This window comes from Aythya fuligula, chromosome 2, assembly GCF_009819795.1.
Source record: "Aythya fuligula isolate bAytFul2 chromosome 2, bAytFul2.pri, whole genome shotgun sequence".
Taxonomy (NCBI): domain Eukaryota; kingdom Metazoa; phylum Chordata; class Aves; order Anseriformes; family Anatidae; genus Aythya; species Aythya fuligula.
Window position 1 is genome coordinate 26,436,531 of NC_045560.1, and position 27,041 is coordinate 26,463,571.

Consider the following 27,041-nt stretch of genomic DNA (forward strand, 5'->3'; position numbering starts at 1 on the left):
CCATCCCCTCAGCTGGCCCTGAGGAGAGGTGTAGGACAGACCCACCCCCAGGGGACAGCTAATGGGGGAGGCTGGGGCCTGGTGGGACAGAGCTGTGAGGGGAGAGCTGCTCCCAGGCCTTGTTCCTGGGCTGGGTGGCAGGCACACAGGGCACAGGACCTGCCAGGCCGGGGGAAGAGGGGCAGCACCCAGGGAGAACGTTTAACTTTTATGACAAGATTCAACCAAAACCCCTGATAGTTAATTCTGGAGAGATACAAGAGGCAACTTTTTTTTTTTTAACCCGTTTTTGACAAGGGAGCTGTCAGCTGGGGAGAGGTGGACAGATGGGGCTGAGGCCTTCTCCCTGCACCTCCAGGTATGCCGGTACCGCGGGCTGCTCCTGACACGGCGCCATCTCACCGGTAGCTTCAGAATATAACTTTGTCCAAGAAAATAATTTTTATGATGACTCGAAGACAAACACAGCAATATAGCACTTTCCACATCAGTATTTCAACATATTGCAATACAGTGTGATATCATGCCCCTTATTTTTCTGCAAAGATATTGCATCTAGGTATTCTCTCAGTTTAAAATCAATATTGCAGGCACCAACACCCCCTGACCCTTCTGAAGAAAACAGCATCCTTCTATAAAGGCCCAATCCTGGTCTTCAGAGGGATCACAGAAGACACCCAACATTATCTTCGACTGACTGGGCAGTCAGATTGATTATAACATATTAACAAACAAACAACATAAAAAAGGGGGAAAGGTCAAAAAAAAAACAAAGCTTGCTTCAATCCTGTTTTCTGACTGAAGAAAAATCTCTTTTTTTGTGCAACAACCATACCAATGCATTTCTTTTGTACATGGGGGGATACAGGTAACTTTGTTCTCGAGCTGCAGGTGTTCCTATAGCCTCCTTGTCCCAGTATTAGCTTTAACTTGAAGCTAACTTCATAAATGAAGCCGAGCGAGCCTTTGGATGTACAATGCCATTTGTGTAACAGAATACCATGTGTGCATCTGTTTGAAAGGTTTATTTCTATCTTCATAAATACATCATTTTCTAAACACTGTGCAAGGCACCAAAAAATTAAGTAAAATCTTTTCTTTTAGAGTATTTTAATCTCTGTTGACTCAATGAAGTAAATAAGAATCTGAAACCACCTATTTGCCAATTACAAGCCAGCAGTTAAGGCAGGTACCATTGATACAGTGCATGAATTTTCTATTGCAGTTATTTAAACAAGCAGCGTTTTACTAGAAGTGCATATACAAACTGAATTCCAAACATCAGCAACCCAAGATAGGCACCTAGTTATGAAATTTCCTTGTATGTGTAGTAGAATGCCAAAGTACTGCCATAAAGTGCAAAGACTATGGACAATAACACTTTCTTTTGAGCATTTTGATACCAGTAACATAATACAACGGCTAAACATTTATAAATGTGGTTTCCATTACAAAAACATGTTCCACATAAAAGCTTCATAATACAATCCAGAAACAGAACTTGTGCGTGTACATATTTAAAAAGTTGAAGCTGTCCTGGCAGACTCAGGTACCGGGTCTCTATTCGCTGACCTCTACAGCCACGCACTAAGTTTATAACCAATTTACACGTACAGTCAGAATCATTCCGCTTCGAGCACCGTGATATCCACTGAGTTTTTCCATTTGAGTGACGATGTGTGACATCCGCCCTGGTAATCTGCAACCGAGCATTGCCTGTAAGATGATCTGGTTCACAGCTCTCACCCAACCCTCCCCAATAAATGGAACCTAAAATTAGTGTCTTCCCAACACAAGCACATGTCAGATGTGGACAAATACATTCATGGTCCCAAACTTAAAACAACTGGTAAGAATTTCACAGTGATCTGGTTAAGGAAGCACAAAGACAAATGATTACGTTTAAGATGAAAATTGCTTTAAAACTCAAATGAAGCTAAATTGTTTTATATGATGAGAAGCTAAAGGAACAAAAGTATTAACCAATTAGAAAAGTGGCTCTTTCCCAACTAATAACAAAAAATCTACAGCAATAAACTTAGGGTCCTACTGCTGCAGCAGCCTTTGAGGTAGGTGGTGATGGCTTAAACCGAGGTAGGTAAAGTCCAAACTTATTTTCAATCCCTGCAAAAGTGGCAACTGCCAATTTGTAACCACCAACATGGTCAGGGTTAGGAGCAGGGAGCGTGATCCTAGATTTCGGAACTGGCTCTGATCCGGCTGGTTTTCTGCAAAATAATAATAATAATAATTAATTTCCATAGTGCAAAACGAGCATTCACAAAAATCTCCTCCAAAAATCAATCTGAGTGCACCTCCCAGTGAGTGACTAAATTAAGTGCTGCTATGTACTGACAAATAGCAGCCACGGGCCTTCACCTTCATTGAGACAGGGGATGGTCAAATCCAGATAAAGCTCGTAGTCTGCTAATCAAAACTGCAGCGTGGGGAAGCTGTGCTCCAGCAGCCTCTGCTACAACGTGCAGCCAATCTGGGAACTTAGCAGAGTTTAAATAACTTTTGTGGTGGCTTTCTATCTATTGTCCCCAAAGCTTCCTAAATGTTCTGCAGCTGCTGCTGGTATGTTAAAATAGCAACGTGTGCACCCACATGAACTGCCCACAAAGGAGACACAGCTGAGGCTCCATCAAACAGTATTTGGGCCTGGTAACACCTAGAGACTTTTTTGGGTGTCGAAATGCCCTTTACCACACTAACGAGGATTAATGCAGAGTGTGTCCTGACCTGGTAGGTGTCACGCATCCCTGGCAGCTTTATCCCCACCCCATTATTTAGCCTCTTGCTGTCTCCGTAACCCAGGTCCCCAGCTCAAAATGGTGACATAAAACGTGGTAACGTCTTGCTGTGATGCAGGTCCTGGAACATCCAGCTGTGGTATGGCTTAAATAATATGGGCAAAACCTTTGCGATGTGCCCTACGTGATGGTAAGGTCCTCCCCTGACATATCCAGGACACACAGAACCCAGAGCAGCTGTGGGGCCCCGGGCAGATTCGGACACCACATACTTACACTCCCCCGAAGTCCACGTAGAACCATCTCTGCAGGAGCTCGTAAGTCACCAGAGTTACACCAAACTGAGGAGATGATCGGAACACACGAGCTTGAAAGAAGAGCAAACAGTCTCTAAGTGACAAAAAAACACACAACTAAAGCTCCCTCAGTGATCAGAGCTGTTTCACACACCTCCCGCTCCTTTCCACAGAGCCTTTGGACCTTCCTCTCGAAGGATCTTCACAAAACAATCCACCACGCCGCTGTAGGTGGTCTGCCCTGCCCGCGCTGCCACCTGCAGCCGGGTTTTGATGACATCCGCAGGGGTCACCAGAGAGGCCGCGGGCATACCTAGGAAGAGAAAAACCATCAGGGGGGCACTGCTGGCTTCTCACAGGTGCCACAAACCCCAGGGGCAGACGTCTCCCTTCAGCAGAAGCTGGGAAGGCAAACAAGCAGCAAGAGGCAGCCGTGGCGGCCGCGGCTCCCCTCCGAGAAAGCCTCTCCTGGAGGAACACCCCTCTCACACGCTTCCTGTCGAGCTGGGAGGCACGGGCTGCATTTTTCGGCGCTAACCAGAAACTTGCATAGCTAATGAGCACAAAGTTTTGGGAGGTGAGGTCGGTCTTTCCTTTTCCTTTTCACGCCTCTCTGCGGTTCCTGGCGCTCTGGCCACACGCTGTGCTGGAATAGCCTGCACACACACGTCCCCCTCAGCCTCACACAGCACTGCCACCACAGCCAGATAATGCTCAGCAAGGCGCGAGGGCTAGGGCTTGAAAAAAAGGTTCATTTTCCTCGTTAGGGGTGGCAGATTGCTCAGCTGCAAAGCCACAGCTGACATCCCCAGAAAAACACTTGGAGGAAGATTTAAATTTACCCTGGCAGATCATCAGCCAAAGGCAAAAGCTACCAAATTACCAACAGGCAGGACTTCTAAACTCATTCCTGTCCAAACTGGGGCTGCCCATGTTTAGAATTAAGGAGAAAAAAAAAAAAAAGGCACCAAGACTGCACCCAGAAGACACTGTCTCTTATGGTTTTATTACTTTTCCATCTTGTGTCTGTTCCAAACCAACTTGGTCAGATGTAGATGCATAAATCTCCTCTCCTTTTTTTTTTTTTAGGCTTAATAATTCTGTAACAAGTTTTGTCCAAACCAGCATGGTCTGGCTTCAGGCACCAAAGCACCCTTCTTGCAAACTGCTTCTGAGAGATGTAAATGTGCGAGTGCCACCAAAATCAGAACTCCCCCTCCCCTCCTGGTCCCCCCCAAGGATCACACACATGCTGAACTTGCACAGTGATCAGCCTGGCAGGCAAGCGCTAAAACCCAGCGTAGGTTTCTCAGCTCTAGAAAGGTTGAAATTCCTCTGTGCTTATCCTTACCCACACCAGGATATTGGCTGAGTCTTCAATTTAAATTTGGACTTTTGTCCTTCAAAAGCCAACCAGTGTTTTCAAGGAAAACCAAAGGACGTACTTAGAAACAATTTTGCTTACTACACATTGACTTCCCTCTCCTTATTCCTCATTCCTTATTCCTGAGGATAGTTTGCATTTAAAGTTGTTGGTATTTTTTTTAAATCCTGTTTTCAGAGCTATTTATACAGCACAAAAGACTTCACAGACAAATAAAACTTTACAGGTCGCTGCCCCGAGGAGCTCACAATTGGAACGAGACAAATTACACAGCGGGAGCCGACAATAAAAAAAGAGGAGCGCTGGGAGGAGGAGGAAGTTCGGGGAAGCAATAAGCAGATGGAGCAAATTAGGGAGATATCCTGTAGCTGATATTAGCAGCATCTCTTCAGAACGCGCCGTGGCCCAACAGGTTGAGACATCTGGCGAACAGCACGAACCAGCGGCGGATCCAGCCGGGTGACAGCCGCGTTGCGTGTCCCCAGCAAGAACAAAAGGGAGGAAAACACACACAGCAACGCCTGCTGGCCAGAGAGGCAGGTGAGCAGCTAAGCCCCAGCTTGAACGTCCCAGTACGGAGGGCTGTGGAGAGCTGGTGTCCTTTAGAGCCCCAGCCAGTAGCTGGGAGGTGGCGGGGCTTTGGTTGTGTCCTCCCCTTGGCTTTCTCGTGGCAAACGGAGCTGATGTGTGCGCCCCCCACCACGCTTTTCCTGCATCCAGTCAAGATGTTTCTTGTTTTTGTGCGCAGCATGATGAGTGCTCCATCTTTACTGCCGTAACTTGCTCATGAGAGTTAACTTAGAGTGGATTTCACAGGAAGCCCTGAATAAAATTGGCGTTATAGCCAGTTTGGGAAGCCATATCAGCAACAATAAAGGCTGCTTCTGTGCCTGAACTTCAAAGGGGCAGTTATCTCAGTCTGCAATCACCTGACAATGGCTAGAAAGAGAAAAATAGGAAAATCTAAGAAATGACTTGGCTTAAAAATGCCAGCTTATGTTTCAAGTCTGTAAATATGATCTAAAGTTCAAAAATTGTTTTGTTCCACTAAAATGGGTGAGAAATAAGCTGGATGTAAGCTCCGTCCATGAGGGGCTTGGAGGCTGGCTCTGTTTTGGGCTGGGGGAGGGTAGAGGACAAGGATTTTTAAGCAGCAGCCGTTTGAACACAGCTGTTTTTCCTGGTGCCGGGTTGATTCCTCTGGCCTACGAGCTACTGAATGCAGAGCCAGCACACAGAGCCGAGGCCACGCACTTCTGCAAGGCACACCGACTGATCTGCATTGGCCTCGACCACGGCCAACATCCAGTTACTGCCTGTAAAAGGTCCTTGCTCTTCAGGAGGGACAGCCCCGTGTGTAATCCTGACCGAGAACAGCTTCCCCCCAGGGAGAAGAAACCTTGCAAATCAAACAACAAACCTTATAAATCAACTACGCAGCAGACTGAAACAAGCAAGTGCTCAAGGTAAATACTCAGCACCTCTTTCGTATCTGGATAGTCTAGGAAGCAGCAGCTTGTGGCACACAAGACAAGAAGCTACACCTTTTGCCTTCTTCTGTGCCAAGTCCCTGTTGCAGTGGGAAAGAGAGCAGGACCCAAGCTGATGACCCCTTCTGAAACTGTTTTCCAGCACAACACAGCCAGACAGAAACAAGCACCCATCCATCACGCAGCTTCGTAGTGCAGGCAGAACCTTTCCCAAGCCCTCTACATTTTTACCTTTTGTCATAGTCATGGTTTCAGCTTTATTTTTACATTCCCTCTTCTACGTTATCTTATACCTTCTACTGTCAAGTGAAAGTCTTCTTCTAAATAATCAGAACTATTTTCAAGCTTTCCTGTTCTGATAAGGATGAAGTCCTCACAAAGCCAAGTAAGTGTATCAAATACATGTACCCTGGATAGCAAGTGAGTTTCATCATTTTGTCACATGTTCTGTCTGTGTTCATACAGCTGTACCGCCAGCATGGCTGTTGGATTCCATACAACAAAATTCAAGATTCCTTTGATCACAAGGAATTTCATGACTGCCGTGATTTTAGTTTCAGTGATTTCATTTATGAACCATTTCAACAGGACTTTACCAGTTGGCCAATGAGCCAAAGCCAACAGCACAGTAACTTCACAAGCAACGATTAGAGATGATGACAAAACATCAGAACATAAATCTTTCCGTTCCTTTTACCTCCTGATCATTACGAATAAATCACGAACTTACACGATCTTTATTTTTAACCCCAAGTCATTTCTACAGCATGGTAGAAATGCCATTGGGCACAAGGCTGCAAGTTCTGAGCTTTTCAGAGTTCCCATTGCTGTAACTACTGCTCTGCAGGTGTGACATAATGGCACGCAGAAAGAAGTTGGGGCACTTACCAGCTATAGATCCAGCCAAGAGTAGATTTCCAGGGCTGACCCTCCCATCCTCATTTGCGAATGAAGATTTCAAATGAGCGTAGCAGGGGAAGTAAATAGCAGAGAAGGGAATGTCACGCAAAAAACACGCCTTAGCACCCTGTGTGGAAAAAAAGAACAGGTTTTGAGAATGAACAAATTTAACACGATGAACTGTGAACACCAGAGAATGGAGCAACATCACAATTTTTGTCTTATCACAAAGGGCTTACAGGAAAAGCAATTCCTCCTCTCAAAATTTTGTGAGATACACGTGTTTCACTCTGCTGAGTTGCGTCTGTGCATTGTCTCTTGATTCAGTGATTATTATTGTTATATTTATCTTGTCTGCTTGTTCTCCCTTACTCCCTAGTAGTGTAGTTATTTATTGGTAATACAGGAAATGTCATGTGCTGGCATAAACTCTGAGAGTACCTTTGAGAAGTAGTAAATAGTTGATGCTTTAGCCATGTGCCTGCAAAGGAAGTTCAGGGTATGTCTGAAGAAAAGTCACAGGCCAGGTCCATCCCTTATTGTTCCCACTTACAATAAATACCTCAGAGAAAACAGTGCCTGGTCCATGCATCTCTGCAGACACTGCAATTGATATTGCAACATGTATCAAGGGAGAGGAAGAGGGCCAGAACACCGGCCCTTTCACACAACAGTAACGGGGTGATTTATTTGTGATTTTTGAAGTACAAGTGACCTGGGATACAGCTTGTTTTCAAGCTTCAGCTCCTGATACCCATTTGATTAAATGGTACAAACAGCCAACGTCGTTAGTAGCAGCGCAGAGGGTTTCAAATTGAGAGGGCAGTAAACAGGCAAGGAAAACTTTGGGGTAGCAGCAAGCAAGCAAAGCTTGCTAAGTTTTCTACCAAGAAGAGGAAAAAAAAAAAAAAAAGCCTCTATAGGAGGTCAACCAATGTGTAATACCAAATAATATCCCCGCTCCAACAGCAAAATGGCCTTGCAGCCTGCTTTTGCCCAACACAGAGATCCAGAAGACACCTGAGCCTGGACACACCAGGGCTGAGACAGGCGGGCAGACACAAACAGGAGGTGGATTTAGGAAACGGGTAAGCTCAAGCTTCAGAAAGACACGCTTGGCGGACGAGGCTAAGCCTCCTCTCTTTGAAGCCAGGGTGGAGTTGTGGTGAAACTACTTGAGGTTCATCCTCCAGCCCTCCTGGGATGCCCTCGTTCCTGCACTTGGCTGCACAGTTCCGCCAGGGCATGGCTCGCTGCCAGGCATTTCGCAGGTGACGTGCTAATACGCCCAGAATTTAATTAAACCTAATGATATGCCTGCTCCTATCTGTGAGCTTAGCTTGTACTGTAACAGCAGTGAAAACAGACTGCTGATGCAAGCTGGATGCTGGTTATCCAGCAAACACGCAAGGGTTGCAAGGTGTCAGGAATACTGCAAAGCTTGCAGTGCCTTCCAGAGAGGGCATTATGGTAAAATCAGGTCCTGTAAGCCCGTCCGCAGGAGATGCCAGTATGTGTATATTGAGAACACCTCTGAGAAAATAGAGATTTTATCTAAAAGCAACCACTAAATCTCTGCTAGTCACTAGGAAGCCACTGGGAAGCTTCCTCAGCTTTCTTCTTGTCCTTTTCAGACTGGGAGCTGCCCGTGTTCCCCAACAGTCCATTCCAAAAAAAAAAGAAAACCCAAACCACTGGGGTTTTACCAAGCTCTGTATGAAAAAACAACTTTTTAACGATCAAATGTCTGCACTGTACTTACCTCACAGAAAAATTATGAAATTCACTAATGAAACATTCCCAGCCCAACACAGTTTCTTCCAAGGTTTCTTTTTAGAGCCTACTTTTCCTCGGAGTAAATCTCCTCGCTGCCTTTGCCCTCAGGGCACATTACTTTTATTTTCCTTGCAGTGTTGCCATTAAGCACCGTGCACGCTTTTCCCCCTGAATTTCTTTCATACTCCAAAGTATCTCTACATAGCTAAAATAACTTATGGAAATCAATAAACTCCAACTGCAAGCAACTCTTAGCCAAACCTGGGTTGCTAATATTCCTCCCCCTTCGTTAACAGGCTCTTCTTCAGAGGACAGAAAGAGCACATTGCTGATATCACCAACAACACGCGTTCGGGGACACCGAGAGAGAGGATGTCCATCAACTTAGTTGGCCGAGTGTAAACAAAACCCGGATCAAAACTTGGATCCACTTGAATAATAACCCGGATTGGCTCCGTTCCAGTATCACAACAGTCTAGAGTTTCCCCCCATCGCCCCGCTTAAAGTCTGGGAAAGCGTGTTTAAAAGCAGGCCTCATTTAACTTCAAGTTAATCATCCGCAACCGGCCTAGGCCAATTAGGACGGCTTAGGGAAGTTGGCCGCAGTATCTTGAAAAGCAAAAGCGACATTTATTTTGCCTCTCGCGCCTTTTTGATGTGGACAACGTGCTGAAAGCCATACGGAGTTTTAATCAGTCCCCAGCTAGCCGTAAGGATCGCCTGCCCGGGGTTGCTCTGGCGGCCGAGGCGCAGCCCGGCCAGGCGTGACATGGGTGGGAGATCCTACACGCCTCTTGGCTCCCACCTTCCATCCCTTTAATAACCCTAAAGCTCCTAATCTGGGATACTATCTCACTGAATACACCAATGGAGGGGAAAAAAAAAAAAAAAGAAAGAAAAAAACAAAACAAAACACAACGGATTGCCAAAGATTCTGATAAATAAGCCCAAATCAGTGCTGGGGCAGGTTCTTTAGCATGCTAATTCCTGCTTATACCAGCTCTACCTGCAAAGAAGGTCCTAAACAAACTATTTCTACTACAAGGGGAGGGTAATTATACTGACAAAGGCACCTCTGTGTCGGGTTGGGCACAAGGAGCCGGCAGGTCTGGGAGACGCAGGCTTAACCGAGTCTCCTGCAGTGAATGCACATTGTCTAGTGCAGGGGGAAAAATGCCAGACTGGGGGGACCCAGCAGCATTCAAGACAACAGTGGTGCACCTTGTCTGCGAGGGTTATTTAATGCTTCTGGCACCTGTACTTACAGCCACCCCCTCTTTTTCTCCTTTACAGGTTTAGAATTTATTTGGCATGTATAATTGTTATTTTGATCCTATAGCTACAAACAATAGGCAGCATGTCATTTCTTGATCATTTTGCATTCTTCTTGGGTTTTACTACCCGGTTAACCCTTTGGAACCGGAGCCGTGACAGCACCTAACAGGTTTTGTAGCAGTCGGACAAATATTACTGGCATTTGCTTCCAAGGGCTGTAATTTTTTCTACTGTAAAATGACATTGCCTTAAAAGCCGCTGTAGGTTTTTATTCACACGTGTTTACCCCAACCAGCACACAAAACTGATTTAGCACATCAAGTTGGGGAATAAAGCACTGGTTTCTAACGCTGTGCCAGCAATTCACATTCACTTTGCAGACAAAAATTCTAACACTTAGGCGGAAGGGCTTTTCTTGGAAATAAACTTTCTGAACAGCAGGTTCTCACGTATGAGAACACAGTCACAAACGAGCGTGCTGGATGCAAATTAATATAATTCAAAACTTTTCCTGCTCCGTTTCATATGTTTATCATCTTGCTGCAAACCCACAACTTGAAGAGGCGAAATACCTCGGCTGTTATCAAAAGCTGCCAGGTGGGAGCTCGGTACACATCCTGTCAACTGAGATTACACTTTCCAGGTCAACACACCAGAAGCCTGTTTATGCAGTTGTCAAAGAATCATTGAAGAACAGACTATTGGGAGCTTTTCTCACTCTTTCTGGAAATGCAAGCTCTGTTGGCAGTATCAGCCCAGGCACGAACCTGAGCTAAATACCTTCTAGGAATTGTAATCATGAACATTACCACAACCGATGTATCCTTTCCTCACAGGATCTTTCACTACCATATTAATTCCCATCTTCTCGGGAATCACGGAATAACTTTGTTGCACAAAATTAGGAAGCATCACCGTGTGTTATGCTGCAAAGCATTATCCAGAGTGATTATGTGTAAAAGGAGCAATAATTTATTGCAAAGTTAATGTTATTTTTTTTATATATGTTCATATGGTGTACAAAATAAGTAGGTATACTCACAATGCCAGCATTGAACAGTACGTGAACATTTTAAAGATGTCTTTGGAAACCACTGTGCTATAAATTCAACTGACTTTAATAGGACATTATGCATATTGCTGTAAAAGATAGGCAAAAAACAGATTACCTGATCTTGTACAATCACTTCAATGTTCTATTGTGATCAGAAATTACATGAAATCTATTAAAAACAGTGAAAACCTGAAATGTATCCTTTCTCACTTCTGCCAACATAAATGGTATTTTGCGCTAGGTTAAATGATATTTTCCCTGACTGGGATATTCTGTCTTTATATTTTTAAGAATAGCTGTCATCTACGGAACATCTGCAGCTGAAGAAGGATTTACCACCCATACGCTTCCATGCCCTGGTGCTTTCACAGCAACAATTACTGGCAGAAATAAGACAAATAGAGGCAACAAATTCCTTCTGCAAAAGTGCTGCAATGTGCTCCCCAAAGGAGCAGCTGGGTTTTGAGAAGCACAATGGCCTAAAATTGTATTTACACAAGCAGTTCTGAATTTTAGACAAAGGTAGAAAAAACAATATTTGCTTTCTAGCTTTAAAGAACTACAGGGCTTCAAGCCAGCAGTGGGCCTAATGAGCTGCATGTATCAAGTCTTCTTTCTGCTGGAATTAATTTTATTTCAAACCTGCATATCATTACAGAAATGCTAGTAGCTTAACATCTAAGGTAGAGTGAATCTGGAGGAAGCTTCCATTTTAAATTGTATTTGTGATGAAGGACAATTAAATGACAGGAAAAAAATCTACTTGTCTGTAGTTCTTTGGTGGGGAAGGAAGATGAGAGGAGATCTGAGTGATCTGACCTGGACCTCTGTGCACCATGATAGTGCTTTCCCTCCAAACAAAAACATTGAGGGTTACAAGGGTACGTAAAGATAATACTGGTCTTCAAGGATAACCTCCTGAAAGCACAAGGACGGTCTGCTCTGCTGTGCAGAAAGCTGAGCAGGCGTGTCAGGCCAGCACGGATGGACAGGGAACTCATGAGCGAGCTCCAGTGCTGAAAGGAAAAAGGAAGCAGAGGCTGGGACAAGGTACCCGGGAGAAAGGCAGAAACACTGCTTGGGTGCGCAGCAATGGAGTCAGCTGGAGCTGGATCTAGAGAGATATGCCGAGGGAGAGTAAAAGGGGCTCCTGGAAGCACATCAGCAAAAGGACAACGAAGGAAATTATGAGGCTGTTGCTCAACGGGGCGAGAAACACAGAGGCAAAGAACATGAAAGAGGGTGAAATTACTTCTTTGCCTTGCTTTTTACTAGTAAAATCCGCACTCAGGCTTCTCATCTACATGAGCCTGCTAGAAATGCCTGCAGGAGCACGGCATTACCTCCAGTAGGCAGAGCACTTAAGCCATCTGCACACAGAGTGTGTGAGGCCAGCTGAGACACCTCCGGTGGTGCTGTGATAGCTGGCTGGTGTCACAGGGAGCCTGCTATTACTGCCAAAAGGTCGAGTCAGTCAAAGGGGTTCAGATGACTGGAAAAAAAAAGACAAACATCACACCCACCTTGAAGAGGAGCAAGAAGAAAGATCTGGGAAACTATAAGCTATTTGGACACAGCTTGGTCCCTGGGAGATTTACAAAGCAAATCCTCCTGGAAGCTGTTCCCAAGCACATGAAGGGTGAGGGAGATGTTGGGAACACCCAGTACGGGTGTACCAAACCGTGACTGAACAACCTGACCTCCAGACTTGTGGATAAGGGGACAGCAATGGATGTTGTATACCATCCTCGACTATAGGCAAGGTTTTTGAGATGATCTACCATAGCATCTTCATAGCTACAGCGGTGGAACACGGGCTGCACTCTCAGCAGATTACTGGATGATACTGAATTTGGAAGGAGTAGCTAGCGGGCAAGGCTGCTGTGCAAAGGGACCCTCACAGCATGGAGAGATGGGCTGACAAGAATATCATCAAGTTCCAAACAGCAAATGCAAAGTCCTGCATCTGAACTGGAAAAGCCCCAGGCAGCAGGACAGGCTGGGGCTGAGTAGCCAGAAAGCAAATTTGCAGCACAAGTCCTGGGGGTGCTGGTGGACAAGTTGAGCATGAGCAAGCAATGCCTCTGTGCAGCAAAGACGGCCACACCCTGGGCTGCATTAGCAAGGGTGCAAGGGAAGTGATGTTCCCCTTCCACTCAGCACTGGTGAGACTGCACTGGAGTCCAGTAGCCAGTTCTGGGCTCCCCAGTACACCAAAGACATTGCCACGCTGCCACCAAGGCGGTCAGGTAGCCTGTGGCACATAAGGAGAGGCTGAGGGAACTCTGCCCAGCTCTGACACCTTACTGCTTTCTTCAGCCACCTAAAAGGAGGGTGCAGGGAAGACCCCTCCTGTTGGAAAGTTTTTTTGTTTTGTTTTGTTGTTGTTTAGAAGCACGAACGTGGTCAAACACCGAGTCAGGGTGCCCAGATGAACTCCAGACCAGCTTTCAACACAAATTACTCTAACATTGTAAGTCCAGCAGCGCACAGAGCTGAGATCACAGCAGAGCACTCCCATGAGTTGTTCTGACATGAGCACAGCAGAGCACAATGTTAACACACCAATGAACGGCCCCAAAGAATATTAATTTCCCTATAACAGGGGGGGCATCAAAACCGTGTGACCCAGCTTCCCACTGATCACCAGCTGGCTCTGCACTTGGACTAGAAAACTGGGATAATTGCGACCATAATCAATACAAGATTTGCTCAGTTGGATGCAAAAAAGGTTGACATAACATTTCCTTTGTTAATTTGTTGACATGTGACACAAGATTTATTTGCCCGTGCATTAGTTTTCTCCGTTAATGGACAACGGGAGCACTGAAATTACCCGTATCGGGGTGCGTGGAAGTTTTTTATTTGAAAATCTACAAAAAGCGTTTCACGGTTAGAAATTAATGCAAAATGAACTAATTCAAACAACAAGCAGTAGATCTTGTTAAGACACACAGGCATTCGCCTTGTGAAGCTAGGACTGACGTACCCTCAGTCCTTCTGGCTGCGGGTATAATTAATGGCAGTGCATTCTTCCCTGCTGACTGCTATACTGGACTCCCAGATTTTCACCCAAATTTTAGCAGAAACGTTTCTTAGGAAGTAAGCAGAGCATGCTGGATTGATCTGTTGTGGTCAGAACAGCTTTCAAGTTGATTTATTTCTGAACTGGGAACACAGAACTGTAATGCAGTCTCCCTGCAGTGTGGTAAGTGAAACAGCACCAAAGCACAGACAGAACCAGAAGAGCCAGTGTGCCACGGACTGGATGACCATTCCTGATTTAAGAGCTTTGTAACTTATCAACACCGAAGTAAACTTGCATTGACAAGCAGTGGAAACGCTTCTGCTCTACCATGAGCTGATGGACTGACTGGTAATGTGCTCGTTCATCACAGAAATACAGCTGCTTGAAGATACCTGTGCTTCTGTTTTGAAAAGAATATCATTATGGTAATATTAGTTTCAACATAACATCACAACTTCTGGAGTCCATCTTTCTATTAAGTATGTGATATATCCCCATTTATTTCATCTCTCTAGCAAGTCTAGTTTCTCCACTGGTAGCAGTACAGAAAATCAGTAAGCAGTACAGAAAATGTTTGCTCTCTGTGGCTTTCACCAGCCACCTGCTAGGCTGAGGGAATCCCTTTCCATCCCCTCTCACAGCGAGACCCCTAAGGAGGTTCTGCAGGCAACAGGGGATGGTGTCACTTCACAGCTTCTTCTACCATCCCATGGCCTCCTCCAGACAGTGGCCATCTTCACTTTTTCCTGTAGTGCCATCAGACCTGATGCTAGAATGGAAACTTCACCTGCTGTAGTGTAGGACACAGCACTACGGGCACTGGTTAATGGCCATTTGGGGGTTGGAACCAGCTATCTTTAAGGTCCCTTCCTACCTGAGCCTTTCTATTAATCCAGTCATCAGAAGTGAGTTATTTGGCTGGTCACCTTCTCATGTTCAGATACTGAGCAGTGGTGGAAACCACTGCAGAAAACTGTGGTCGACCCTTCTCAGAGCAGTTTTACAAGAGTTTCTAACAGGTCAAATGGAAAAGAGGGAACATTATGCTCTCGAACCAAAGCTGATAGAACAGTCAATTTTTGTTGGGTTTGCTTTCTCTGGGCCACAAAAGAAAGAAAAAAAAAATCACAATTATTCAGAAAATACTTCATAGCAAAAAGAAAAAAAAATGAAAAAAGTATTGACTACAAAACGAAATATTACATTTAAGTTTTGGACTGTTAAACAATTAAAAAAATAATTAAAGAAAAAACATTTCAAACAAACAATAGAAAAAATCCTGAGAAGTCTAGAATTTTGCTTTCACTTGCAAAATTAAGTGAATCAGTTGGTCCTTAATCATCACTAGCACACAACAGTGTTTAAACATCTGGAATATTTGCATGAAGGCCCATCAAGCCTATAACTTCAAGATTCATAAACAAAAATATTTTCTAAAATAAGTATCTGTTTTTGTTCTTCTGCAGTAGCGTGTATACATCATTATTTAGTTCTACTAAAATAAATACATTTGGGGCATCAGATATATCTTTACGAGGACATGAAAAACAAAGCTAAACCAAAGTGTTAAGATGCAAATGAAAGTCCTGTTCATCTGACCAGCACGACAAGTACTGAGATAGACACAAAATCCTCATTTCTATTTGATAGTTTTATAGCTAATTTGACTAGTTAAGAGTACAACCACTCCAAATTTATCAAGATCAGTTCTCTTCAGTACAGTATTTATTATCTGATATTCAACTGCTCAATACAGCCACTGAATTAATTTACGCGCAGCACCAGCCACGCAGATAGCACCTTCCAAATCTGGTTTAGGCTGAAATTCAGTTTCAACCACTGGTGCCTCTGGGCAGTGCTTTCAGGGGCTGGCGACTTACATGCGATGCACTGAGGTATTAATCCCTGCCTGACCTCGCCAACGCTGACAGCTTCAGCACAGGCCTTCAGATAAATGATGCCGATGCATCTAGCACTGCTGCTTCCAGAAGCACCTCAAGGCACCGTGAAGCTTCTCTGATGCAGAACGATGAGTTCCCCATGATGTGAGGCCACTCTCCTCCCTCTGTGCGGACAGACCATTGTGAGGGACTACACAGCGAGTTTATTGTGTTCACGAAACTAAGCTTTTTTTTTTCAGTTTTAATTAATTTCCCATTCCTGATTATTATGTGGCTGCACCAATGTTCACAGTGGTGTAAGGAATGGACAGCAGATAGGACTGCTCTTTTTTTTTTTTTTTTTTTTGGCTCCAGCACTAAAATATTTGGTGAATAACAGCATGAGCGTGCCCAATGGCAGAGCTAGCAGTGACTAAGGGTGCACTCGGACACGAGCTTTCTGATGTGGGCTGTGCTCTGATGGGTGGATGACCGTCTCCTGGGTTGTTTTCTAGTTTTGCCAAATCTGTCCAGTGTTTGCAGGCAACGAATTCAAGCTGGACTTACAAAAGGATACGAACACAAGGAGCAGGGTCAGGGAGAGAAGAGAAAGGGGCAGAGAGAGAGAAAAAAAGACAGCAGAAGAGTAAAACCAAATTAAAACCCCTTCTTTAGCTTTTTTTTTTTTTTTTTTTTGTGCAGATAAATGGACTTAATGAATGAACCAATGAAACCACATAGCTTGCGATTAAACAACACTGCCTGTCTCAATGCAAAGTAGTGATGTAACAGCTCATGTTCAGGTGTATTCCTTAAAAATATTCTCATAGTATATATGCTAGAAAACACAAATAAGCCATATAATCTCAGGTTGTATTATTTAAAAATGGAAAAAACACAGTGAACACCGTTGGACAACTGATAGCAAGTATTCAGGAAAAAAAAAAAGTAGAAATGCTACCTTGAGTCAACTAGCTTCTCATCCTTTCTCATTTTGTGTTTTATTTTTACCAGTTCATGTAAAAGTCAGGAGCTGCCCTCCATTCCTACACAGCCTCAGGGATGCAGACTGTTTACCATATCCATGTTTTCAGTTGTAAATGTTGACCTGATCGACACCATAATGTCATTTACTAGGAGTTTACACAATGGCATCAGCTTCAGTAAAACACCTAAAAAATTAGCAAGTCGATTTAAAGGGAAAAACAACTCCCCATTAAATCCTATTCAGACCTGCTACTTCTCTCCAGGCCAAAACATACATACATCTACTCCCCGGGCAGGCTTCCTCTTTGTAATGTTAAAAGAACAATTTAAAAGGATTGTGAGCTTTAAAATGTGGATGAAATTTAAATATTGTGGAGGAGGGGGATGGAGCTCATTTGTTTTTTTTGAAGCATCTTCAGTTTACAGTTGCACTGCTGTAAATAAGAAACAGAGGAATCCTATGCACTGCACTAGAAACACTGGGACAAACAGCCAGTGTGAAACCTTTCTCCTGTAGAGTAAGCTGTGAAATTTTAAGAAACACCACATGATGGTCTGCAGTGTATGGCACTCATTACAATTTTTGTTTCAATACCTAGCGTAGTGGCTATCTCAAAGTATTCCAGGACCTTCCATACCCCTCCGTATCTTGTCTACTTCATCTGAAAGTGGAAGGCAGTATGTTTGCCCTTTAAATTATACACCCAAGCATACATCCTGTTAGAATCTACAAAAGATGTTTTTAATCCTGCTGTAGTCTGTGTGTGTGCATGTGTGTTTATTGGTCTAACATTAAACCTAACTTTATTTTCATATAAGTGTATTTATATATATGTATGGAGGATAATGGAGAAAGCACAAGCATAGAGCACATTCATTAAAGCAGCTTTTCCCAAGATTATTTGTTACGAAGTTCTTCTAAACTAGTAAGAGGAAGCTTGCTTTAGGAGTTTACTTTTACGCTGGGCTCCCACTGTCTGTATTTCCTCACTCCTCATTGTGCTGTAATTAATTCCCACCACCAGATTAACAATGACATCTGGGAAAGCTGCTGAATCAAACACAGAAAAGCAAAAGCATTGCTCCACAACTGTAAGCTCTATATCATGAAAGCAGATGAAAATAAGTCTATTTTTACACCAGGCAGAACATCAGGAATCATAAACTAATCCTCAATGAACAATACTTACAGCCAGATCTGCTGAAATGATAAAAGGAATTTTTAGTGAAATTCAAAAGAACCACACAAACACAAGACAGTTCCTTCCCTTAATTAGAAATGAAAAATGAAGATACAATATCACACACACACAAAAAAAAGAATTAAAAAGAAGTACAATTATGTTCATTCATTAAAGTTTGAGGGAGCATTGAAATTATCTTCCGGTTTGAAATATTCATAATTGTCTTTTAACTTTTGTATAAATAAAAAAGTACCTTGTAGAGACCGAAGAAGCCCAAGTCCCGTAGCACAGTAAGGGCACTAACTCGTGGTCCAGTAGTAATTTCTCCAGCTACCTGTAATCGAATCTTGACAATTTCTAGTGGATTGGTAAAGATCACTTGAGAACCTCCAGCCTGAAATTAAAAATAGAAGGCAGCATGTTAACTCATTAAATTATTTCCAACATAATGTCTCGATACATTCGAGAGAAGATATTTTTAATCCTGCTGCAATCAGTTGAGTTATTAGCAGATGTGAGTTTTAATATTAGCTAACAAACTGCATCTCACAAGGCAAGAAACCTACCCCACAGGAGATGAATGGTCAGAAAACAGAGAGGAAGCAGGCCAGCCACTGCAGGACACTGCAGCACATCAACCAAACGCTAGCTCAATTCTTGCTGCAAGGATATATTCACAAACACCAATTTATGCAATACTGACAAGCCAAGAACATTGTAAAGCAAGTAATGAAGCAAAAGAAAGAATTAGTAACTAAGGAAAGAATTTGAGATGAACCTGTCAGTACTTAGAAAGTGAAAACACTATTGAAGAGTAAAACTCTGGCAGAAGCTTTTTCGATTTTGGCAAGAATTCATACAACAAAGCACCCAGGGATTCCAAAGACCAGAACTGCAGATAACTTTTCATTTTTTAAAATCCCAGTGAAACACCACTTTCAGTGTCATTAAGTGCCGTTTGATTCAAGAATCCGAGCTCCACATCGTTATTTGTGCAGCAAGTAAGAGAGAAGGTCTACAATACTGAAGGATGCCATTAATCACGAACTGTTCAATGTTTTTAGAGTGTCAGCCTCCATTTGTTGGTAAGGTATCGTTCAACAGATCTTGAAAGTTAGTCCGATTTAAAACGCAATGGTGGGATGCATTTTAGACTATGAACTAGTTCTAGCAAAGCTCATTTCATTCACAGTATATAGCATAAAACATAACCTTTTTGCTACACCAACAGATCCCCAGTTAAAAATTAGAAAAAATAAAAAAAGGTTACATAACATAGCCTGCATGTATTCAAACCTTCAAGCTCTATCTGGCCAAATTCGTCAGTGTCCTTCTAATTTCTGTTAATTTCTTAATTATAAGGCCTAGCATCTATGCTCTTTCTAGGTTCAGAAGTCACAGACTATCCAAAGGGCAACCTCCACACTCCCCACAACAAAAACGACTAAAATAAAATAAATTCCCCTTAAAAACACTTCCATCCAGCCATGTCTAGTATGCGCACGGTATGTGCACATCTTTTTTAAATTATCCAAATGTTAAAAGAATTAATCACAGCTCAGATTAACTATCATTCAAAATAAAAAATAGGCACAGTAATATGGTTTAAATAATGTGCTGAAGAAATGGCAAATCGCACGAACAACTATTCTTGTCTACCACTTAGACTGAGCATACACGGTGTGGTTACAAATTAAAGTCTTTACATAACCCCCAAAATATCCCAAATGTTTCCTATTTTGACCAGAAAAAGCATGCTCTTGTGTAACTCAACTGGTTTTGACTTTCAAATTGGCATAATTTAATTTAACTGCATTTACCAAACCAGAATCCTGGTACATATAAAATTGCTATTCTTATTGCCATCAGAAATTAGAATGATAAATTATTTGGCACATGTACTGACTTCAGTTTTGCACTTAAAACATATTAAGTAAGCACTCAAAACAAAAAACGAGACAGTTTCTTTTACTTGTCTACTCATCTTGCAAAGTCTCAAAATAATAAAAAAAAAATCTTGGAAAGGATTTTCTGGTGAATTTTAAATTCCTATGTAATAAACAGTATGGTCTATGTATTACAAATATTAAGTGTTCCCACATGCCATCACCCTTTTCTTTTTTATTCCTAAAAGGATAATATCCCAATTGCAAGGTGCTAATATTCATTTGCGAATTTGCTACACCACAGCCATCCCCTAAAATACACTATTTAACGATTCGTATCAACTGATCTAGGTTAGCACAAACAAACTGCTTTCTCTCAGTATGATTCTTGCAGTTCATTGTGCATGACTCCACATGAAGTGGTTCTTTAATACTCACTATGGGAAAACCATATCAAAACTCAAAAGATGACAGCAAAATTGAGTTTAATTTATGATTATTAATGCACCAAAATGTTGAGTAATTTAAAAATCTATAAGATGTTTATAAGTGAATTCCATATTTAGAGAAAGGAAATAGAAACGTACCTGATTTTAAAGGAGAATAAAGGCAAATAATTTCTGAATTTTAACGAATGGGAAGTGTTTAAAGTGCTGGCACACACCAGTGTTTGTGTTTGCATGTCCAACCTGGCTGCGGTGATACTTGGAGCGTCCCGTGCTTGTGGCTCTGGCTACATCACACAAGCCTTTCTCTGTTTCAGCTTGCCGTTTGAAAAATGGGGATGCTATTACTGACCCACCTCACACAAGCAGGCTCGCTGTATTCAAATTTTTAAAGCACTGAGAGCCGTACGCACCAGCCATTACCAAAAACACTGGAACAACTGATGTGAGGACTCCTGGTTTCGTTGCCCACAGAGGACACCTAACAAAAGAGACTGGAAATTTCCAATGGAGTCTTTCTACAAATCCATCTTGGTACTAGCCCAGCACACTGCACAACCTTTGCCATCCCCTGAATTTGACCAAAGGTTTACCCCCAAAATCAAATGATGAGTAATTGAAAGCGATGAGGCAGACGATACCTGACAGAAGGTCTGGGGAGGAGGGTTTCTGCCACCTGCCTACTTGGCGATGGAGACGAAGGCTGGTTTGCCATCAGCCGGTGCATGGGCAGTTCCAGTGGTAACAGGGACAGCTGCCTGGTGGGGAGCTGTTATCACCCTGTTATTTTACCGTCTATGCTGGTAACTGCAGATCCTTACTCTCAAAAGGGAGGGGAAGCAAACTGGAGATGGCTACTATACTCTCTAATGAAATGATTTCTTGCTTGTCTGGTACTGGTAACTCCTATTGTGTTATTCATCATCATAGCATGCAAGTGTCTCTCTCATAAATATTAATGGCCATTTCCTCCCGGTGCTCCTGTGAGGAAAGTACAATGACTCCAGTTTTACAAGCAGGGGATTTAAGGTAAGGAGGTTAATTGTATGCCCAGTGTGTGTGTCCCCCTAGGTTGACTAGTAACAGTCTCCAGATACCCTGATCTCCAGATCAGTAGCTTGAATCACAATAGCATTGTTTCTCCCTTCCGTCTGAGTTTTTACTTAGTGAATGCAATGAAAGAAATCTCATTCATCTATTTTTTTTTTCAGTCTCTTCAAGGTACTGGTATAAACTGTTGTGGAGAAAACAGACAAAACATAACCAACATGTTGTATCATACCGGTCATTTTATTTGGCAAAAAGTTTAACTTTTTATCTGTTAACTTCTGCAGTTAAAAGTTTATCTCCTCATTTTAAACTTCTAAAGTACACTCCCAAAGGTAAGAACTGGGATACTATTTTCTTGGCCAGAATAAACACAGTTTAAAGCTCAGGCAGCTTAAGCTTAATGATTTCTCCATTAAACATCACAAAAATCATTCTGGGATAACTTTTATCAAATGTTTGATGTAGGTAGCTCCCAGTAACACCAATTTTTCTAGACTGAAGTTACAAGCTTGAATACCCCCAACTCTGAATTCCTTATCACCTCTTCCAATGTGTTATTTTTTGTTGGTTTTTTTTTTTTTTTTTTTTTTTTTCCAGCTTTTTAAAGAAACAAACGATCTAATTGGAACAGCAAATCCATTGCTTTTATTATCATGTGATTAAATAAAAACTACAATTTTGGCTTATTTACAGGAGCGAATACCTAGAGCTGGTGCATAATTATCTGAAGGGGCCCACAGAGGGCCCATATTATTTAGAAAGAATTTAACATTTGACCTGATCACAAGCACTTACGGTCTTGTTTGATGTAAAGCAAGAAAACAAAAGAGATACATCCCTCCATCATCCTAGACCTGATACACGTGTTACTAGAAATCTGCATGCCCATAAAATGTTCAGCGTGTTTTAACACGTGGACAGCTAGCATGCATCCATATGTATGTGAATGTTTATAAATATATTTTTTGTCACTTCTGCAGTTCTTTAACTGTGTACTTGGTATGATATCACCCAACACCTCTCGATGGCAGTATAGCCTTGTACAGTAGCACTACTATCTATCACATTCCTCCTTCTACTTTCCTACCCCACAGAACAGAAAGGAGAAGCAGGAATAGTTGAGGTGTTCTGTTGCTTTATTTTTTTGTCCATGGGGAAATACAGCCCACCCTATACTGAAATAATAATTTTTAAAAAGTTTAATAATGACCAGATTAACAACACCCCAGTTTTAAGAAGTCAGAATGTTTTCTTCTCCTTCACATGTCTAAATCACCTTGTAATAAATTTTATTGGTAAATAAACAGGTTTTCACCTGCTTCATTACACTAAGACAAGAAATTTCCATTCTTTTTCATGTAACCACATTTTGTGTCTCTCTGAGTCTAGATAAGAAATCAACACACCAGATCTAACCCTCCTGAAGCTTTCAAATATCCATCTGAAAGCTTCAATGTAGGTTCTGAAAATAACCCAACTTGCAATTCAGGAAGGAAATTCTGTTTTCCATCCCAGAAGAAAGTACTAAGTTCTTTGCCTTTCATTACTATTGCTCATTAACTCTTCTAGCACATCTAATTAACCTTATTTACTACTTTGAGCCCTAGCCTTTTTCTTGTTTTCAGCTAAGAGCATTTAGGGTCAGCCTGGACCTTTCTTCTTTATCCAACTTGTCACATACCATCTTTTAGCGTTCATGGATGAAGAAAGGATTACTACTGCTATGAGAGTGTTAATATTTCCAACAATATCACCCAAGAATGTCAATTATAGCAATTAATGCCAACCATTAAAACACATAAGCAACATATTATACAATTAACCTCTTGAAAAGAAATTGTCTGAAATGTCTTGCTTACTCAGTGGATTTACAAGACGACAGACTGGTGCAAGTTCCTAAATTTCTAGACAACTATTTATCATATCCAGTCATATGGGATATCACACTCGGTTCCAAGCCTTTACTCCTTGCTGCCTGCCAGATGCAACTTGTTTTCTTGTGCAGTTGCTAGCATACATTAATCCTAATTAAAGTCAAGGTTCCTAAAGTACTGAGCATTGTACAGACACAAAATTAAGATTGTTCCATCATAAAAAATAAATAAATCTAAATTAAAAAGGCACTCAAGAGATTCAAGAATCACCATCCTCAATGCTCAACAAAGGGCAACATTACTAAAAATAAATAATCATAAATGATTTAACACAGAATCACTAACTCTAAGGCTTAGAACGGAGATTTACAGAGTGCCATTGCAGTGCTCCAAACTACCTGTAAAAGTCTTGGTGTTTATGTATCAAAAGATACCAAAAGATATCATCAGATGAATTGTGTCGAGCTGCTGCACAGGTGATTTCACTATGGACTTGCCTGTTACCAGAAAAGGTACTGAGTAACAGACATATGTCCAAAGTGACTGTTTTTCTTATATATTTCAAAGGTGGAAACCTTAATTATGTGGCACTCTGTGTCAAAGGTAAATCACACTGGGTTCTCAAAAGGTTGGTTCTGTGTTACCTTTTTTCAGATAAAGCCAGGCTTCAAAAATCCAGACAAGCCATCTTGTGCTATTTTGTGTGCTCTCATCTGCGGTCCTATCTATACAGGATTCTGATAATGCTCTTTAGCAATGGGAGTTCATATAGTAAATACCTTTTCTTCAGACCACGAGGAGATTTCCTGAGCCCTCAATCATCTGCTTTTCACTACCCCGACCAGGCTAGCACAGAAACAGCTTTCATGCTGCTCAGGCAGAACTGTGTTTTTCCCCAGCTAATCTTTCTTGTCTTCCGAGGACAGACTTCTCTTGGTCTGGCAGAGGTTTTAGTCTGAAGCAGCACAAACAGCGAACGCTGCTATAATCACGAACTCTTGTTAATGTCCACATGTACATAAAACGTAAAGCAAGCCTCTTCAAACGTTCCCGTAAATGTGCTCATAAATAGAATTGTAATTAGCCTGAAAAGAAGAACATTCCTGCTACTGCTTCGTACAGATTTGCAAGACTCAGATACAAGTTGTGACAACTTCCCTACAGTAGTTTATTAATAACCGGGCTAAACAGAAACAAACAGGAGTAAGGTTTGTTTATAAGCACTGACCAGCTCCGCGATGGGAAAATAATTTAAAATTGTGGATTTGATATTTTCTATGTTATAGGTAATTCAGTTCTCAGAAGCCCAGCCAAAAAAAATCAAAGTGGAGCCTTCTTGATTGGCATTATAAAAGCAATTAAGCTACAGACCTGTCAAATATGTTAACATTTGGCTCTGTCTGCTCTACTTGTCTATTTTGACTAGTTGTGGAATCGTTTAATGATTTACAGACCTTTCAAGTCTTAAGGCATGGTAGCTGTATTAAAACTGCGACCCATTATTTCTTGGTCACATCATAAATTACTGTGACATCAATAAATATCTTCCTTTTTCTCTTAGAAAGCTAGATTTTAATTCCTGATTTGAACTTGAGGTTTTGTTTTCCTTTTTTTATTTTATTGCTATTTTTGAACTTGCGCTGGTAAACACTACAATATTTTACTGCCTGTAAAAGAAGTAGTAACAGGAGAAAGAGATGGGTAATAAAATATAATTGTCAAAACAATTATGTTTTAAGCTATAATGCATCTTCATATAAACTTTTTCAGTCAATATTTCTAATAAAATAGTAAAAAAAAATAATGGAAAGAATATGAGGTATGTTTGCTGGCAAAAATGCGCTTTTTAATAGTTCTGAACTGCTCAATAATAAGAAATATATCAGCCTACATCTATGCACCCTTTTTTGTTTTACAGTTTGTAAAAATTCCACCCCTAATCTGTGTCTCACTTTTTTTCTTTTCCCTGAGGAAGAAGAGATGTGAAAAGGAAGAGGAGAAGGGAAGGAAAGGGGGAAAGTAAATGTTAGCTGTTATGGGAAAATACATTTAGAAAAAATTAAAATTGAATGAACTAATCTAAAAGGAAAATTCAAAGTAGAGCGATATCATGTTCTGCATAACTTCTGAATGTATTCAGGAAAGTCCAGTTTAAACAGGTATGACCGGGTGAAAGATGCAGCGAACTATTTTTTAAAACATCCAAACCTGCAAGGAAATGTGGGGTGAGGTCAAAGAAAAGCAGGAACCCTACACCAGGAACTTCCCCACCCTTTGGTACAACCTCTGGGAAGGGCTATCATGTTACCCTATGTTGCCTTCCCAAACTTTACTGTAAGGCTTTAAAATAAGATTAGTTGAAAATTTATCCCAGACAATTAAAACAAAGCAGCATTGAAACACAATGGGTTTGCAAACGTGAAGTTAAATTTAAGTCCATATCGAGCTGCTCTTTTTTGTATCAGTTTAAAATTACTTAGAACCAGCATGCTGAAAATAACTACAATTAGTGGTTCAGAGAAGAAAACTATACTTTAAAATATCTAATTAATTACAGTATACTGTTACATTATATTAATTAAATTACATATACTTTTAATCTGATTTATTTAACAAAATCAATTATTTGCAGTAAATACTTTTATTTTCATCAAGAAAAAAAAAAATATTAGGAGCCTTTTGAACCTTTTTTTAAACAAGAAATGTGACTGCTGGGCTTTTATACGTGTATGTAGAACTGCTCTTTAAAGCACTGGAAGTTACAGTCCCTGGCTACAGGGAGAATAGACATCTTACAACAAATCGGTTAAGAGTACAAGAAAAGAAATGTATGCCATTTGCTTTCAAAGCTACTGTGAGTAATTGTAAAGAAGACCATTATTACTTAAGCATCTCAATAAACTGTACCAAGACTTTACTGTGGTAAGAGTTGTTCAGATTTTTTTTCAGATATACACGCAGGGATTCCGTCCCTGCCTTCTTAGTGCTCAGTTTCATTTTTATCCATAGCTCACAATTCCTTGCCAAATAGATCAGAATTTTGTCAGATTTAGGTTTCTGAAAAATGAATACAAGAATAACACCTTCAATATCGTTTAGCCTCCAACTTAGAAATGTCTGAATTTTTCTAAGTTAGAGATCTAGGAAGTGTAGCAGTTGTAGTCCATCTCTCTACCTCAACCACAATGCAAAAGAGAAAATGCAGCTCAGATGTGGACTTATCTTTACTGCTCTCTCAAACATAAAATAAACGTTGTAAGTAGCTTAATAAAACTATTTGCACTGGACTGGCTATTTGGCACAATTCATCTGGAATTTCACATCGTATTCCCTCATAAAAATTAATTCTGGACAGGATTTTGCACTTTCTAGATGAACTCCGTCTTAACCATATCTAATTTTTATGTTCCATGGCAGAGTTGAGGTTGTCCAAGCAGGTCCAATATGTTTCAACTTTATGATGATTACTATAAAGTCTCTAGAAATATGCCTAAAATTGTCTTGACAGCTTAAATAAAAGCAGATCTGTACGGGGTCTGTAATTGTACTGTGCTACATGATTTAAACTAGCTAATAGTGAGCACACACTGAGCAGCTGGGAAGGAAAAGACTGCGTGCACTTGGAAAGAGGAGGGAGAGCAGAAGGAAAGGTTACAAAGCAAAACGTTTCTCCCTTTTCTTGCAGAACATTAGGTCTCCAATTTACCTATATAATTGTATTGCTATAAGCAGACAAGTCCATGTATATTATATCGCTGTTTCTTTTCAGCCGCGC

At 41.5% G+C, this 27,041-nt stretch overlaps 1 protein-coding gene across 3 annotated transcripts in view; it reads right to left on the minus strand.

Moving 5' to 3' along the window:
* Positions 1-1,010: 1,010 nt before the first annotated feature.
* SLC25A13 (solute carrier family 25 member 13) overlaps positions 1,011-27,041 on the minus strand; it is a 97,717-nt gene continuing 71,686 nt past the window's right edge. For all 3 annotated transcript variants that reach the window (XM_032181342.1, XM_032181341.1, XM_032181343.1), the window contains 5 exons: positions 18,264-18,404; positions 6,815-6,953; positions 3,207-3,365; positions 3,033-3,123; positions 1,011-2,228 (listed from right to left, as the gene is read on the minus strand). In XM_032181342.1, coding sequence (XP_032037233.1) covers positions 2,039-2,228; positions 3,033-3,123; positions 3,207-3,365; positions 6,815-6,953; positions 18,264-18,404 — 720 coding nt within the window. In that variant the 3' untranslated portion in view covers positions 1,011-2,038. The remainder of the gene's footprint in view (positions 2,229-3,032; positions 3,124-3,206; positions 3,366-6,814; positions 6,954-18,263; positions 18,405-27,041) is intronic.